General features: G+C 56.1%; 1 protein-coding gene across 1 annotated transcript; it reads left to right on the top strand.

Moving 5' to 3' along the window:
- Positions 1 to 393: 393 nt before the first annotated feature.
- On the top strand, positions 394 to 12,177 carry MTCH1 (mitochondrial carrier 1). Its single transcript, XM_054181172.1, has 12 exons — positions 394 to 601; positions 1,418 to 1,502; positions 2,823 to 2,929; positions 3,367 to 3,444; positions 3,764 to 3,821; positions 4,287 to 4,338; positions 5,162 to 5,221; positions 8,530 to 8,623; positions 8,970 to 9,017; positions 9,219 to 9,286; positions 9,997 to 10,072; positions 10,498 to 12,177. The coding sequence occupies exons 1-12, from the start codon at positions 422 to 424 to the stop codon at positions 10,570 to 10,572; spliced, it is 981 nt and encodes a 326-aa protein (XP_054037147.1). The 5' UTR covers positions 394 to 421; the 3' UTR covers positions 10,573 to 12,177.
- The last annotated feature ends 2,838 nt before the right edge of the window (positions 12,178 to 15,015 follow it).

The following is a 15,015-nucleotide window of genomic DNA, read 5'->3' as shown; positions in this document are numbered from 1 at the left end:
TGTGAGGGTGGTGAGCCCCTGGCCCAGGTTGCCCAGAGAAGCTGTGGCTGCCCCATCCCTGGAGGGGTTCAAGGCCAGGTTGGACGGGGCTTGGAGCAACCTGGGCTGGTGGGAGGTGTCCCTGCCCAGGGCAGGGGGTGGCACTGGCTGGGCTTTAACGTCCCTTCCCACCCAAACCATTCTACGACTCCCCGTCAGGGCCCTGCCCCGTGCCCGCCCTGTCATGGCGGCCGCGACCGCGGCCCCGGCCCCGACCCCTCCCTCACACCGCGGCTCCCTCTCCCCCCCGCCGCTCCCGCCATGGTTCCGCCCGCGCTCCCCGCCCTTCACGCAATGGTTCCGCCCACCCCCCTCCCGGCGCCGTGACGCAGCCACGCACAGCGCGTGCGGCGCAGGCGCAGTGGCGGCGGCGGGGGGGGCCATGGCGGCGGCGGCGCCGCTGCCCCCGGCGGGGGGGGCGCCCCCTGGCGGTGCCGCGGGGCGGGCGGCGGCGGCCCCGGGGGGACCCCGGGCCGAGGGCGCCGAGGGGCTTTTCGTGGTGCTGGGAGCGGGGCTCGCCGCCGCCAGCCACCCCCTGCTCTACGTCAAGCTGCTCGTCCAGGTCCGGGGCCGCCGGGAAGGGGGGGGGGGCGGGGGAGAGGGGCACCGGGGAACCCCGGGTATAACGGGGTATCGGGACCCCAGTGTAGCGGGGGGTGGGGGACCCTATAGTGCCCCTGTGGAGACCTCCATGCGCTGGGGACCACTATATATACAGCCCCCCCTTTTATAACGGGACACAATGGGGGCACCTGTATAATGGGGGGGGACGGACACCCCTATATAAGGAGGCAACGAGGAACCCCATCCAACATGGGGGATATATATATGTATATAACAGGGGATGAGGTCACCCCGTATAATGGGGGTCCCTGTACAACTCGGGGGGGGTGAGGGCACCTATAAAAATGGGGGAACTTATATTGTGGGAGGATGAGGAAACCCACGGCAACAGGGACCCCTATGGAACAGGGACCCCTATGTAACGGAGGGGTGAGGGGCCCTGTGCAGCGGGGACTCCTTTATAGCAGGGGCATCGGGACCCCCTCATATGACAGGGGATGGGGACACCCTGTACAGTGGGGACCCCTTAAAAGGGGGGGGGATAAGGATACGCTCTGCAGTGGGGGCTTCTATATAACGTGGGACAGGAAACCCCTATGGAATGGGTATCCACAGAACCCCTCTAACAGGGAGCCCCATAAAATGGGAGGGTTGAGGACCCCGTGTACCCTGGGGACCCCATGTGTCATGGCACCCCCCTGTATTTGAGGGTGACGGCTCATGGCCCTCCAGCAGCTCATGGGTGCCAGGATCAAGACCCCAGGGGCTTCAGGAACACCAGGACAGGGACCTACTCACAGGGTTTCTCTTGCAGGTTGGGCACGAGCCACTACCTCCAACCGTTGGAAGAAACGTGCTGGGAAGGAAAGTCCTGTACCTGCCCGGCTTCTTCACCTACGGTGAGCGAACGTCCCTCCCTGCCAGCGCGACGTCCTCCCCAAAAACAGGGCTGGGAGCCGCCAGGCCAACCTCGCCGACCTCCAGCAGCACTCCCGCCTCCCCTTGGCAGCATCCTGTGGCTCCAATGAGACATAAACCACTACAGCTAGCCACAAAGCCGTCACATTTACCCACCTGTTGTTGGGGACAAGGAGGTGGTGGCCTCAGCGTTGGTGCTGCATCCCCTTCCCGTGGCAGGTCGCTCTGGATTTGCACCGTAGCGGAGGGAGCAGTGGGGGTTTAAGTAGATTAGGTTTGTTGGTGGAGGGTTTTGCACGTGTTAGAGACAGCAAAACGCTTTTCTTCGCTACCCTGCAATAACTCGGCCCCCTGCCCTGCTCATTTGTATTGTAGATGGAGCCCTAAAGGGACAGAAATACCAAGAAAAGGGAAGGTAATATGTTTAGAAGGGAAATAAAGTACTGTTTTTCTCTCTTTGTGGGTGGAGCAGCACGGGAGAGGTGGGTGAACACTCTGTGACCTTGGGGGCTGCTTTCACAGCGGGTTTGCTGTGGGGAAGGGGAGCGCACAGTCCTGAAAGCCGAGTTGGACCGACCCCAAAATGGGACAGCGGTACCCACGGGGTGGGGGGGACCCAGCGCAGGAGCAGTACGTAAGCACTGCAAACCCGTCCTGGGTCACCCGGGGCTGGAAACGCTCCCGTGCTGCCCTTTGGAAGATGCATTTTCCAAATAGATTTACAGTGTTGGGTTATGGAGGGGCGCAGAGCCTTCCTGGCTTCGCTTGGGACAGCAGAGGGTGGGGGCAGGAGCAATCGGTACCCACAGGCATTTGGTGGGTCCTATTCCACCTTGTCACATCAGGGAGAAATTGGATCTGTTGGCTTATTTTTTGGCTGGAGACCTGAGGAAGCTTGCCTGGGAGAAGGTGGTGATCAGGAACCATCCCGAGATGCATTTTAAGCCTGAGTCTGACCCCTCAGGGCAGAGGGAGGAGGTGACACCACACCTCCCTCCCCCAATTCACTCCAAACTGCCTTGTAGCCCTTTCGGGTGAGCGAAACAATCAAGTAGCCCAAAATACTGGAGCTATCCTTCCAGCTTAGACAGATAGGACAGGGAATACTTAAGAATTGTTTGCATCCTATGTGAAATTTATTTAGGACTGTTACAATAAATCACTTACGGTGGGACCGCAGAGTGGTTGCCGTGCTGTGCTGAGCTCCGGTGCAGTTTCGGCTGAACGCCGGAGGTGTTTGGGGTGCTCTCGGCGAGTTGGCCAGTTCCCGATTGACGGCAGCCTGGTGTTTTCTTACCCAGCCAGACACATCGTGGAAGTGGATGGGAAAAGAGGCCTCTTCCGCGGTCTTACTCCTCGCCTCATCTCAAGCACTTTATCAACCATCACCAGGGGGAGCGTGAAGAAGGTAAAGGTCGGCTTCTCTCTCCATAAATCAGCTTGCAGGGTCCGCCCGTGCTACTGCAGCGGAGCCAGGGAGCCTGCATGTACCCATCCACAACTGTGCGTGGAGGAGAAAAGCCCCCATCCCTCTCTGTCTCCTAAGGGCTTTGAATAATCCTCCAGGACAGGAGGAGGATAGTGCCCATATCCCCAAAACTTGTTTTCTAAACAATATTTATTTAATTTGAACAACCACTTGCCTTTTGTGTGCAGTTTCTTGACCCCTCTCTTCCCTGTTTTGCTTTCCCTCCTTCCTTCTCTTCTGTTCTTTCTTGCCTGTTTTTCTTCTCCTTCCATCTAGAGTGCAACTGCTTGTGGTTTCCTCCTGTCCTCAGACATCGAGGGTTTGTGGGTCAGCGTCTCCCTCAGTTTTGACCATATGTTTCTTCTCTCCCCACTCAGGCCTTTCCACTGGAAGACATGGAGCATGTTTCTAACAAGGATGATGTGAAGACCTCCCTTAGGAAAGTGGTAAAAGAGGTGAGAAGTGGATACTGCATGTTAAGGAGTGATCGGGAAGATCCCATTGGGGGTGTGCCTGGAGAGCAAAGGAAGCTTAAAATTGTGGGCTGAGGGTGAAATTACTTGGAGAGAAAACTGGATGAAAAGGCCATGGTATTTAGTAGCCACTCTGAGTCCAGGCATGAAAAATTCCATAGAAATTGAGGTTTATCTTGAACAGCAGATTTCAAAAGAGGGACCTAAAATGGATTTCGCTACACTAAGGGAAGGGGCATGATCTGTGCAGGTGGAACAGTGCGGATTTTCATACAGGTGTGTTTTTTTCCCCCCTTCCCAGACATCTCATGAGATGATGATGCAGTGCGTGTCCCGGGTTGTCTCACATCCGCTGCACGGTGAGTCCTGTCCCTCTGCCTGGCAACCTCCTCCAGAGCGAGGAGCCCTGCCCTGCCTGGGGATCACCCCAAAAACCCCGTTTACTCGATGTACTTCTCTATCAGAAATGACTTCGTACAAAACTACAGAACAGATGCAGGTCTCGAGCGGTCATTTGGAAGGCTGATGCTCGGGTTGGCCTTCAGGGACTACCCCAACTGAGCAGTGAGGTGCTCTCTTCCCATTCATCCAAGAGCCTGTCCTAGAGATCCCGTTGAGGTTAGGGCCAAAAATCCTTCCCATCACTTACAGACTAAGGAAGAGCTCTAGTTTCTAATGAGCCTTGCAGTGATGAGGACCACTGAGAGGAGACGGAGGCGATGATGGAAGGGAGGGCAGAAGGGTCAAGTTGCATTTTCCTTCACGTCCATTGCAACCCAAACTGGATTTATTGCTTTATCAGCCCTATGTTTCTTTCCTCCTAGTGATCTCGATGCGCTGCATGGTCCAGTTCGTAGGCCGGGAAGTCAAATACAGGTGAGCGGCTGCAGCTCTGAAGGGTTTGGGCACAGAGAAGCACGAGTCCAGGAGTCAGCGGTGCCCCATCCAGTGGGGGATAGGGCAACCCAGGAGGTTTAGGAGACCGAAAAGTGAATCTGAGCCGTGGTTAGAGGGTGGATGAGTTTGGGATGAAGGGATGTGGGGAGGCTGGGCTCTGTCCCTGGTGTGCCTCTGTGGATTTTGGTGGCTGTAATGCACCTTACTGATCACACGGTGAGTCTCCTGCCTTTTTGCTTTACGTGTTAATAGAAAGGGAAGTCAGCAGGGAGGCAGAGTGGGTAATATGAAGTGCTGGTTCAGCCCTGCTACTCTGCAAGGTTTTTCCAAGTCTTTTTCAGTAATACCTGCCTCTCTGCAGGACAAACCTACACATGCAGCCACCTGAAAGCATGCTCGACACAATTGCAGCCAGCCCACGGCTTCCAGTGCGAGCTCCTCGAGGCAGGACAGGGCTCTCGGGTTGAAAATCAGCCTAATCAAAGCATGTTACTTGCCGTAGTTGCGGCATGTGTATCCACTCACGCAGAGCCAAGCAGAGCTCTTCTGGCTTCGGCATCTAAACAGCCATCAGCAAGTTGAGCGTTGTCCCAGGCGTTATTGCGGACTGGCAGAATGCAGACATGACCCTCCTTAAGAGGTCGAGGAGAAGCAGCAGAGCAGAGCTGGCCGCTGCATTGCTGGCAGGGTGGCTTGCGGGGGGACACTGCTGTGGCTGGTGGCTGCAGAGTGCACGTGAAGCTGTGCGGGACAGAGTCAGAGCAATCCCTGCACGCTTATAGCTCTTTTCCTTTCTTGGCAGCGGTGTGTTCAGCGCCATCGGCAGGATATTTAAGGAAGAAGGGATCCTGGGATTCTTTGTGTACGTGAGTTGTTGCTTAAGTGCTTTTCCCCATAGTCCGAAGGTGCTGATGGCTCTCCTGGACGCTCTGCCAGCCGCAGAGTCGCGCTGAGCTCCCCCCATCTGAAACCTTGTCTGACCGCGGGACTCTCACATCGCTCCCATGAGAGCAGATTAAATCTGCGCCTTTGACAGCGCTCCAGTTTGACCATTAAGTTTGCCCCAGATCTTATCTTCAATCAAACCTTCAGAGCCCAGAGAAAACTCTGTATTTTTCTTTTTTTTTTTCTTACCTTTCTTTTTCCCCCTGGTGCTTCTTTGTGTTTCAGTGAAGGGCCATTTAAAGCATTTGTTTGTGCAACAGGCACCAAGGTCAAGTGCAACAATGAGACCCCGTGTTGAAATAAAAGCCAGGGCCCGGATAAGCAGCGCATTCCTCTGAAGAGCACCGTGGGTGCTTGTAACGAGCAGGTGGTTGGTGCTGGCAGCAGGTTTGCCTGTATGGTGGGAGCGTGATGCCCGGCTCAGCGGCATTGCTGCCTGCACCTGAAAGGTGCTTCCAGCCGCTTAGGAAGCGTGGTGAATTGGTTGCGTCGCTGAAGTGGAAGTCTAGCAGACACCATTTTTTCACTTGAACCCTTAATTAACACTTCTTGCCTTTTTTTCCACATCTATAGAAAAGCAGAACCACCTGCTGCCTCCGCTCCCAGCACGGGGATAACTGGCTTTATTATGTTAAAAACAGTAAAGGCAGCTCCAAAATTTCAGGAGGGGCTTTCAGGCCTGATGCCTTTGGCTCTGCAATCAGAAAATTTGGGCCTCCTGATAAAACAGAAACGCCTCGGGAAGAAGCGAGCGATCACAGGGCGTCTCTCCATGTCCTTTTCCCAAGGGGAGAGGGCCAGGGGTCTGCAGAGACCCCATCAATCGAGTGTCACTGCATCTTCCTTTTGCAGCCCACAGCTCCTCTGCTGAGCTGGGCAGCCCCACATCTCCATTAAATACAGGTTCCTCTGGGATGTTCCCTGGGCATGGGGCACGGTTGGAACATGCTGCCCAGCAATCCTCCCTCTCCCGAGGAAATAACGTGAAAGGAGCCGCCGCGTTCCCTTCCTCCACATAAAATAAACACTGTTGGTAGCCTAATTAAACTTAATAGTTCACAGGAAAGGCTTTAACACAACCCAAAATGTCTCAGGAGGGCTCTGAAGTTATACGTGCTCGTACAGCCCCGCTAGGAAATCGCACTGCCGTGAGGGGAACACAGACTGCATCTGTAGGACCAAACTGCTGCTTTTCTGCCCTCCTAACGCAATCCAAACACGTCCACTCCCTTAAAATCATTGCGGTGCTCGCTCTTCTCATGGCCTTATAACCTCTACGCAGCAATAACAGCGGCACACGCTCTGGATGCGTGCCTCTAGAGATAAAGACTTTTCAGGGGATGGTCTTATCTTGCTTCCCCTCGTATCTGCAGCACTCTCCTGCCTGCCAGCAGGCCAGAAAGATCTTCCTGGGGCTCCGAGATTGCTGTGCGCGGTCACCTCGAAGATGGCTTGTCCCAGCCCTGCCTGGCACTGGGATTTCTCCCGCTGGGTACCATCACCATAATCACAGGCTTCACCAGCTGCCTGCCGCTGGTTCAGCTTTTAACGACTTGTCATCTTCTAAAAATATTCCTAGTCTGGATCTCCTTGGGCATCTCGCTGGGTGCGAGAGCTGTAGCACAAGTGAATTTGGGTTTTTTTTAGTCCCTTTCTGCAGCGCTCCGAGACCCCTGATCTCCAGTCATCCCGCCAACTCAGGCTCAGCATCTGTCATTACTTTGATGACAGAGGAAAGAGAGGGGTGGGATCCTGATTGCAAATAGAACAAGTGATCTGATTCTCTATCAATAGATGGGTGAGGTTTTACATATGCGGCTGCCGTGGCCCAGCCCTCTCTTTCTGGTCTTTGTTAAGCCCCTGTTGCATCTGCAGCAGCTCAGGAGCCTGCTTCAGACTTGACTTTGAGTTAGAGAAAGGATTATTTTTTTTTTTTTTTTTTTTTTTTTACAAAGACTGAATGCTAAATGCAAAGCAGACCATCTCTTTGGGACCAGAGAGCTTTGATTTCTTTATCCTGTCTGTCACTCTCATGCATCACATCTTTTAAAGCCAGCAGATCTTCTGTTGGAGACTTCTGCTGTGCCTAGCCCCTGAGACCTCGGCTGCATCTCCAGAGCCTTGATAATACCTGGGTTGTCTCCAAAAAGTATAAACCCTAACACCAAGCAAGCGAAACAGCCTGAATCAGAGTCCCGATCGCCGTTCTGCTGCTGCAGCGACCACAGCAGGAGAGAAAACTGGTGCCCTGCTCCAAAGAGGCAGCGTTGTGTTTGGGAAGAAACCATCGACTCGGAGTCGTGTGCTTGGAGGTGGCCCTTCCCGGCCCAGCAAACACTCCTGGGGCTCTCCACAGGCTCATTTTCAGAACTGGCTGAACACATCTGCTGGTGAAACAGGCAGGTTTAAAACACACCTGGATCCTTTTGCAGTGGAACGGCTGCACAGCCAAAGCAGGAGGCCCTGCGCTCGATGCCTGCGCTGCTGCAACAGATGCTGCAGGAGCTCTGACAAACTGGAAAAACCCTCTGAAACTTTTTTTTTTTTTTAAAAGTGTTTTAGTGCCATTAGCTGTGGAAGCTGGGCGCGTTCGTGCTGCTGGGAGCTCCGGCCCACGTGTCAATGAGAGCCACAAGCCTAAGCAGCACATCACCTTGTGTCCCCACGCTCTCAGGTGGCAGCAGGGATGGGGAAGATCAGGGACTGGGAAAAATCAGGGAATGGAGTGCTGCCCCCAGCTCATCCCACTTGGCAGCAGAGCAGGTTTTGCAGGAACAACCCCTGTCGTTTTGATTTCTAAAAGGAGGGAGATTCCACGAAGAGATGAACTTCTCATTCTGCATCCTGAAGAGCGTCTGCAAAATGAGCTTAATGGAAACCCACTTCATCTGGGTCTCGCCTGGGTGTCAGAGCCGGAGTTGTGCCAAGGAGGGATTTGGGGTAGAACAAGGGGACTTGGCTAAGCCTTGCCCACGCGACAGATCCCAAACTTCCTACTCCAGAGCATCCCCCGGCCAGAGCAGCTGGCAGCACACGTAGAACCATGTTTGAAGACCAGGCGAGCTCTTCCCTGAATTTTTCCCCCTTTCCCTTCAATTCCTGTCTAAGTAAAGATGCATTTTGGGGGAGTGGGGTTCCTCTGCGCTGGTGGAGGGAGGGCTGGGCACCATGGAAGGTGGCACTGGGACCCTTCTACACCTCACACTCCTCTTTTTGCCGTTGCAGCGGTTTAGTCCCTCACATCCTGGGGGATGTCATCTTCCTCTGGTGCTGCAACCTCTTGGCTCACTTCATCAACACCTACGCGGTGGACGATAACGTGAGTGGAAGTGGTCAGTGGAGGGTTTGGGGGGGGCCCGTACCAAGCACCTGCAGTTGGAAGGAATTAATGGCTAATTTATCCAAATTAGTGTCTCTTTCTGTAAAAGTGCTAAAGATGCAGCGTCTGCTCTGGGCTGTGTTTCTGCTGCAGTTTAGAGGTTGAGGTTGGAGAGCAAATGTCCTCCCTGATCCTCAGCTTGGGGTGCTGTGTGGTTACTGCTGCTTTCTGCCTTCTTCCCCTGCCCCGCACCCATCACCTCAGGCTCCGAGGGGTGTCAGGTAGGGACAGTGACAGCCTGGTGTCATCCACCTCCTCCACAATCCCTTTTGGTTTCTCTTTCCAGTTCAGCCAGGCATCGGTGATCCGGAGCTACACAAAATTCGTGATGGGGGTACGTAGGCAACCGCCATGTCATTTCTCCTCTTCCTGATGCCGGGGGGTGACAGCTCATGGTCTGGGGACAAAGGCTGGTCTGTACTTTGTATCGAAAGATGAGGATATCTTTGTTAATGTGCAAAAGCTGGGACTAGCTTTTTTTTTTTTTTTTGACATGATGAACATTAGAGAGGCTACGGGTTTTCTGTGCTTTCAGATCGCTGTGAGCATGCTGACGTACCCATTCCTTCTGGTGGGAGATCTCATGGCAGTGAACAACTGTGGGTATGTCCCTCACACCGAGATCTAAGGCTTTCCCTTCCTTTCTTCCAGCCCCTTGTTGTCTGAATCCTCTGCTAACGATCGTAAAGCTTTCATACAGAACCGTAAACTATACAGCACCTCGCGGAGCTGGCTCGTTTCCTGTCCCAGGTTGCTTATAATTTTACATCAGAGGGCACAGACAAGAGCAGCACAAAAGCTCAAATGGAGAGAAATAGGGAGAGTCACGGTGGCGTGGTCTGATCTGAACGAGACCGGAGGCAGAAGGGATGAAAGGGACCGTGCCGGCCCCGGGGAGCAGCCCAAGGGAAAGCAAAGCTCTTAGTGCCGCAGTGGGTACAGACAGGAGCAGGACCAAGCTGGCTTTCCCAATCCCATGGCTACAAGAAATCTTCTGAGTTTGTGCTGGTGGGAAGGGGACTGCATCCAAGCTGGTGTAACGTCTTGATATCTGCTGGCTCCTGGAGGCGTAGATAGAGCGTATGGTCCTGGACTCAGTGTATCCAGGTAACGGCTCCTTGTTTGTACGCTCCAGGGGTAATTAAATTACACGATCTGTTGCACTGTAAATAACGAGCTGGTCATTTGGCCTTCAGCCCAGTGCGGACACTGTTTCTGTGTCCTTGCTTACACTTCTCGCTGCTCTTGTGTTACCTGTCTGGATAATGTGACATCTGTACAGACCGTCTCAGCTCTTTCTCATTGCCATGCAGGTTGCGTGCCGGCCTCCCTCCCTACGCTCCCGCGTTTACGTCCTGGATCCATTGCTGGAGGTATCTCAGTGCTCAGGTGAGGGAGCAGGGCACACACAGAGCTTTGGGTTCCATCTGCTCCTTCCCGAGGTCTTCAGCGCTGCCCAAGAAGTGCCTGTGCCGCATCCTTGACATGCCCAGTAACCCGTTTCCATCCCTCCAGTTCTGGCACTGGTACCAGGCATGACAGTACTGGTCTGCCCGTTACACACCCCGAGCTTGCAGCCTGCAAACTTTTGGCAAAAGCGTTGTGCACAGCAAAGCGAGATGGCTCTGCGCTTCTCCATCAGTCCTCCCTGGGGGGAAATGCCCAACCCCAGCGCTCACAGGGCTGAAACCCTGATTTCTCCTCCGGGGTGCTCAGGCCTCGCAGCCCTGCGGTGGGCGCGGGTCGGTCCCTGCTGCAGTTCCCTGGCCGGGTCTCAGCACGGCTGCCCTGACCCTCTGCTCTCTCCTCCGTAGGGGCAGCTCTTCCGCGGCTCCAGCCTGCTCTTCCGCAGAGCTCCCATGCCGGCCACCTGCTTCCCCATCGATTGACCCCCCCCGGCTCACAGGGAGAGCTGATGAACGTGGACTCCTCAAGAAACCCTAAGCTTGTTTCGATATATGTATATTTTTTTCTTTTCAATCCAAAGTCCGTGGTGCCAGAACAAGACACCTCCTCTCCAGCAAGGCCAGCAAGAAGTTGGCTTCTGGAGATACAGCTTCAGGCTCCAGCTGGACCAAAGCCCCATCCTCATGGCTGTCTCGACCAGGATGTGTAGCAGAGAGAGCAGAAGGGAGTTGTCTCTTTGGTCCAGGCTGTAGCGCTGGAGTCACTGGGGAAGTTTGGGCAACCAGAAAATGCCCAGGTACTAAACGAGCCAGCCCTGAGATGCAGGGACAAAAGACTGCTTCGTTCTGCCTGAGCTGAGAAGCGGCAAGAGATCCGGGTCACTTTGCTGGGAAGGCTACGCCGGCTCCAGCCTCATCTCTTCTGGAGAGGGCAAACGTTTGCATGGCAGGTAGCTCAGCTCGGGCGAGATCAACCCTGCCACCCATATTTAAGGTTTTGAGGGTACCTGAACACTAGGGAGCACACCACCTCCCCTGGGCCTGAAAAGGAAATTACAGTATCCAAACAGAAAAGGGAAACACCGTCCCACCACAAAGAGCAGCACAGTCCCAAAGAGACTGGTACGGCTCGGCTCCAGGGCAGCGCTGGGACTTGGACACGGAGCGAGCACTCGGGGAGGGGTGTGCGCTGCAGATGGTAACGGCTTTGGGAAGGCTTTTTCCCCGCAGGATGGGCTGTATTTAGGATACACCTGGCGGAGCTGCTGGGTGTAACCTGGGCAGGCAGCCTGCACAGGGGAGGGGGGTCCTGGGTTGGACCGGCCCGGCCGCATCCCATGAGCATCTCCCGGCCGCAGGACCACAAGCTGGGGCTTCACTGATGGACACGGAGCCGCGTGTTGCGGTGCTGGGCTGCTGCGTGGCAGCGTCCTGCTGATAGCTGCACACAGAAGGGTTCGGTTGCAGGAGGGGCACTGGGTCCTTGGCTGGCTGGAGTAGAGGAATAAACCTTAAATTCGCCAAAGGCTTGTGAGGCGTCGGGTTCAGGAGCTCCTCATGCACACAGGAGCATGGCTGGCCCTCGCGTAGCAGAGCTCACCGGTGGCAGCAGGGCAGGATTTATCCCCAGCTCACCAGATAAGAGGGTTTTTTTCGCACCAGTCTGTGCTGTCGTGGCGCGCAGGCAGATTTCCCCCCACTTCGCTTCCCCCACGAAGCAGTCTTTTGCACAGAGATGTCGCTGCGCTCCCTGGGAAGAGGTTTTGGGCTCCTTGAGCAGGTTCCCACGTGCTGCAGCAGGTGGGGTCACAGCCCATCCTCTGGGGTCCTCTGGGGACCCCGACCTGCCATCGCACAGGGGTTTTCCTCCCTCAGGCAGGTTGGGGACAAGGCAGGGCGTGCGGGACAGTGCTGGTACACGCTGGGACCGGTGGTTCCCACCCAGCTCCCTTCGGTGTCGTGACGTTGCTCCTGTCTGTCCTCCCTTCCTCCCGTTACGGTTTGTCTTACGGTAACAGAAGTTAAATAATGCATGGCCCTGTTCCCTAACACCAGAGATTATTTCAAGGAGGATTTAACTATGCTCCAAAAATACAGCTATAAAACAACAACTCTTGGGTGTTTCTTTTGTTAAAAAGTGTTGGTGTTTTTTTTTTTTTTTTTGCATAACAGGCTCCCTCACTCAGGGAGGGTTTCAGTTTAAGACGGGCATTTCCTTTGGTTTCTTCCCCAAACCCAGGGCTAAACCAGCTGCTGCAAACTCCGATTCCCTCTGATCTTCCTCAGCTCCCTAGAAGGGCAGCGGGTTTAGGCTGAGCCAACTGGGAGCACCTGGAGCAAGGGGTGGAGGCAGGAGTGGGCTTGGCTGCTCCCAAACAACGTACCTCAAAGTAGGTATTTGGAGTTAAAATGGACCTGAGCAATTCTGGAAGGGGTGGTGGAGACCCTGTGCTGCTGTCAGACCCCTCAGGGCGGCTCGGCTGCTCCGTCCTCCCCTGCACGGCTCACGGGGGCCTTCCTTCCCCACCGGCCTTTGATCGCATTGCCTGGTTTCTTCCCCACCCCAACGCTGGGCACTGCATCTCCCGGGTCACACAGCGCCTGCTCAGGAACACACGCCTTTACTTTCTAAATTAAGGCCACCTTCTGCTGGTCACACACCCATACAACCTCCTACACCCCACGCACAGCCTGGCTGCAGCCACTGCAAGGAAAAGCACTATTTCCTTTAAAGAATTTACCTAAGTCTGCCCCGGAGGAGGCATCCTGCCTGCGATTTCTACCAGTTCACTGGGACCCACGAGGTTTGCTGGAAACAACACCCAAACGTAATTTTTGATCAATTTAAACAAAAACCAGGTTTCAACACACTGCCTTACCTTGAAGCAGGGGCTGCCGTTTGTAGGATGATTAAATATTTCCTTACCTCCACCTGTTCCTAACCCTGGTTCTCATCCCATGCTTTGTTTGAGGCGTCCCACCACGAGGACAGCATCTGCACCAGCAGCAGGCAAGGAGAGAACCCAAACCCTGGCTGAGCACCCCCCTCCCTTAAATACTGCCCTGTTCGTTAGCGGGTGCTTGGCCCCGCAGCTGGGGCTGGTTTAGCATAGCTGATGGGGACGGGGGACGGGGGGGACGGACCTGAAACCTGCGGTCGGGAGAACAAATGGATGGGTGGAGAAGGTTTGGGTCTGGTGCCCGGGATGGAGCCGGGGATTTCTCCCCGCCCTGCGCAGCCCCAGCGCTCCCCTGTCTGCCCAGGAAACAAACTTGGGTTTAAATATTGACTCTCTCCTGTGCAAAACCGGGACGGGTGGAGATCGCTGCCGTGCGGCGCCCGCGCCGTTTATCAGCCCTCAGTGGAAAGCAGAGATTGCTGGGACTTTGGCCTCATCTGCTCCCAGCTGCCGGGGGGAGAAGGGAGGCAGCGACCGCAGCTGGGAGAGGGAAAGTCGGGTCAAGGCTGCCCTGCCTCTCCGCGGGGCCGAGCTGCTTGGGGCTGGCAGCGTCTGGGGAGCAACGAGGTGCTGGTGAAGCCCTTGTGCCTGGGGAAAGGGCAGCTGAGCTCGGACCGATCGCATCCTCCTTCCCTTTCCCCCTGCTGAAGGCCCTGCAATGAAAACCAACCCCCCCGCCCCGACCGTGCTGCCTTCCCCGAGAAAAGAGCTCTCCCGATGGCTGCCTGGTGCCCGTCACCCTGGTGTCTGGGCAGGGAAGGCCAGGGGCTGCCGGTCCCCCCTCACCAGCCCCGGCAGCGATGGAGGGGCCCCGTCTCGCGGCCGCCCACGAGGAAGTGCCCCCGCGGCGCGGCCGCCCTCGATAAGGCTGTTTGCGCTGTTCTCCCGCAGCGCCGAGCTCCACGTAGGCAAATCGTTCTTTAGAAAAAAAATAATAAAAAAAAAAAATTAAAAAATAAATAATAACCCTGGTGGAGGAGATCCTGCCGCTGGGGAGGTGGGACTGGCTGGTGCCAGGAAATGCTCGGGGTGGGGACTTGGACCGGACCCAGGCGCTGGTGGCGCGGTGGCCCTAGACCCGTCCCCTGTCCTCGCACGGCCCCGTCCCCCGGCATGGTCTTCGCTCAAAGTGGGGGGTTACAGAGGAGATGGGTTGTGCCAGATTCCTCCTCCCCTGGACAAGGGAAATCCCGGCTGGAAACAAGGAGAGAAGGCCACAAAGGGCACGGTGGGACCGCTGGGAGCGGTGGCCTGACCTGCCACGCTGGCGGTGGCGGCTCCGTCCGTGGCTGCCGGAGAGGAGGGGAAGAGCTGCTTTCCATGCTCCCCCTTCCTGCTGCGGGCCCTTTTTTGGGGAGAACTCCCTCAAATCCCCCCAAGCCGAGTTGCCCCGTCCCCTCCGGAGATGGCAGCGCTCCCGGGGGGAGCTGATGGTGTTTTATCCCGCCCTGAGGAGACCCCGGGCCTTGGGGACAGAGGTGGTGGCACAGGCCGGCCGGGGTCAGCCGAGATGTTTCCCCGCAGCCGCCGCACGCCTCCCTGGCACTTGCACGATGCCGGGCCCCCCCGGTCCTGGGGGAGAAGCAGGAGGCCTGGTGAGCTCAGGGAGGGGGGAAAACTCTCCTGGGCTTTCGATTTGGCTTGTGACCCGACGGCCGGGCCAGCGTGGCGAGGGGCCGCAGCGCTGCAGCGGCGGCCCTTGTTCGAGGTGCCGTCTCTTGTCGGGAAAAAAAAAACCCACCCAAGCCCGTGTTAATTCTCTAATCTTTCGGAGTGGAGTTTCTCCCTTAAAAAGCCGCCTGCGCTCTGCGGCCGCGCGGCGCGGCTCTTGTCAGGCTGCCAGAGGAGGCCGGAGCAGCGTCACACGCCGCAAAGTTTTACAAGGCGAGCGGAGCCGTCTGGGGAGAGGGACGGGAGAGGGGACAGACGCACGCACGCACTCGGACGCGGAGAAACCTCCTCCGGG

This window comes from Rissa tridactyla, chromosome 21 (genome assembly GCF_028500815.1).
Source record: "Rissa tridactyla isolate bRisTri1 chromosome 21, bRisTri1.patW.cur.20221130, whole genome shotgun sequence".
Classification (NCBI taxonomy): Eukaryota; Metazoa; Chordata; class Aves; order Charadriiformes; family Laridae; genus Rissa; species Rissa tridactyla.
This window is presented reverse-complemented; position numbering and strand designations above follow the sequence as displayed.

Excerpts from the sequence above, each read along its gene's own strand:
- MTCH1 (XM_054181172.1), top strand. The coding sequence starts at position 422 with ATGGCGGCGGCGGCGCCGCTGCCCCCGGCGGGGGGGGCGCCCCCTGGC. Across the intron at positions 1,503-2,822 it reads GCCCGGCTTCTTCACCTACG|CCAGACACATCGTGGAAGTG; the intron begins GTGAGCGAACGT and ends TTTCTTACCCAG. Across the intron at positions 2,930-3,366 it reads CCAGGGGGAGCGTGAAGAAG|GCCTTTCCACTGGAAGACAT; the intron begins GTAAAGGTCGGC and ends CTCCCCACTCAG.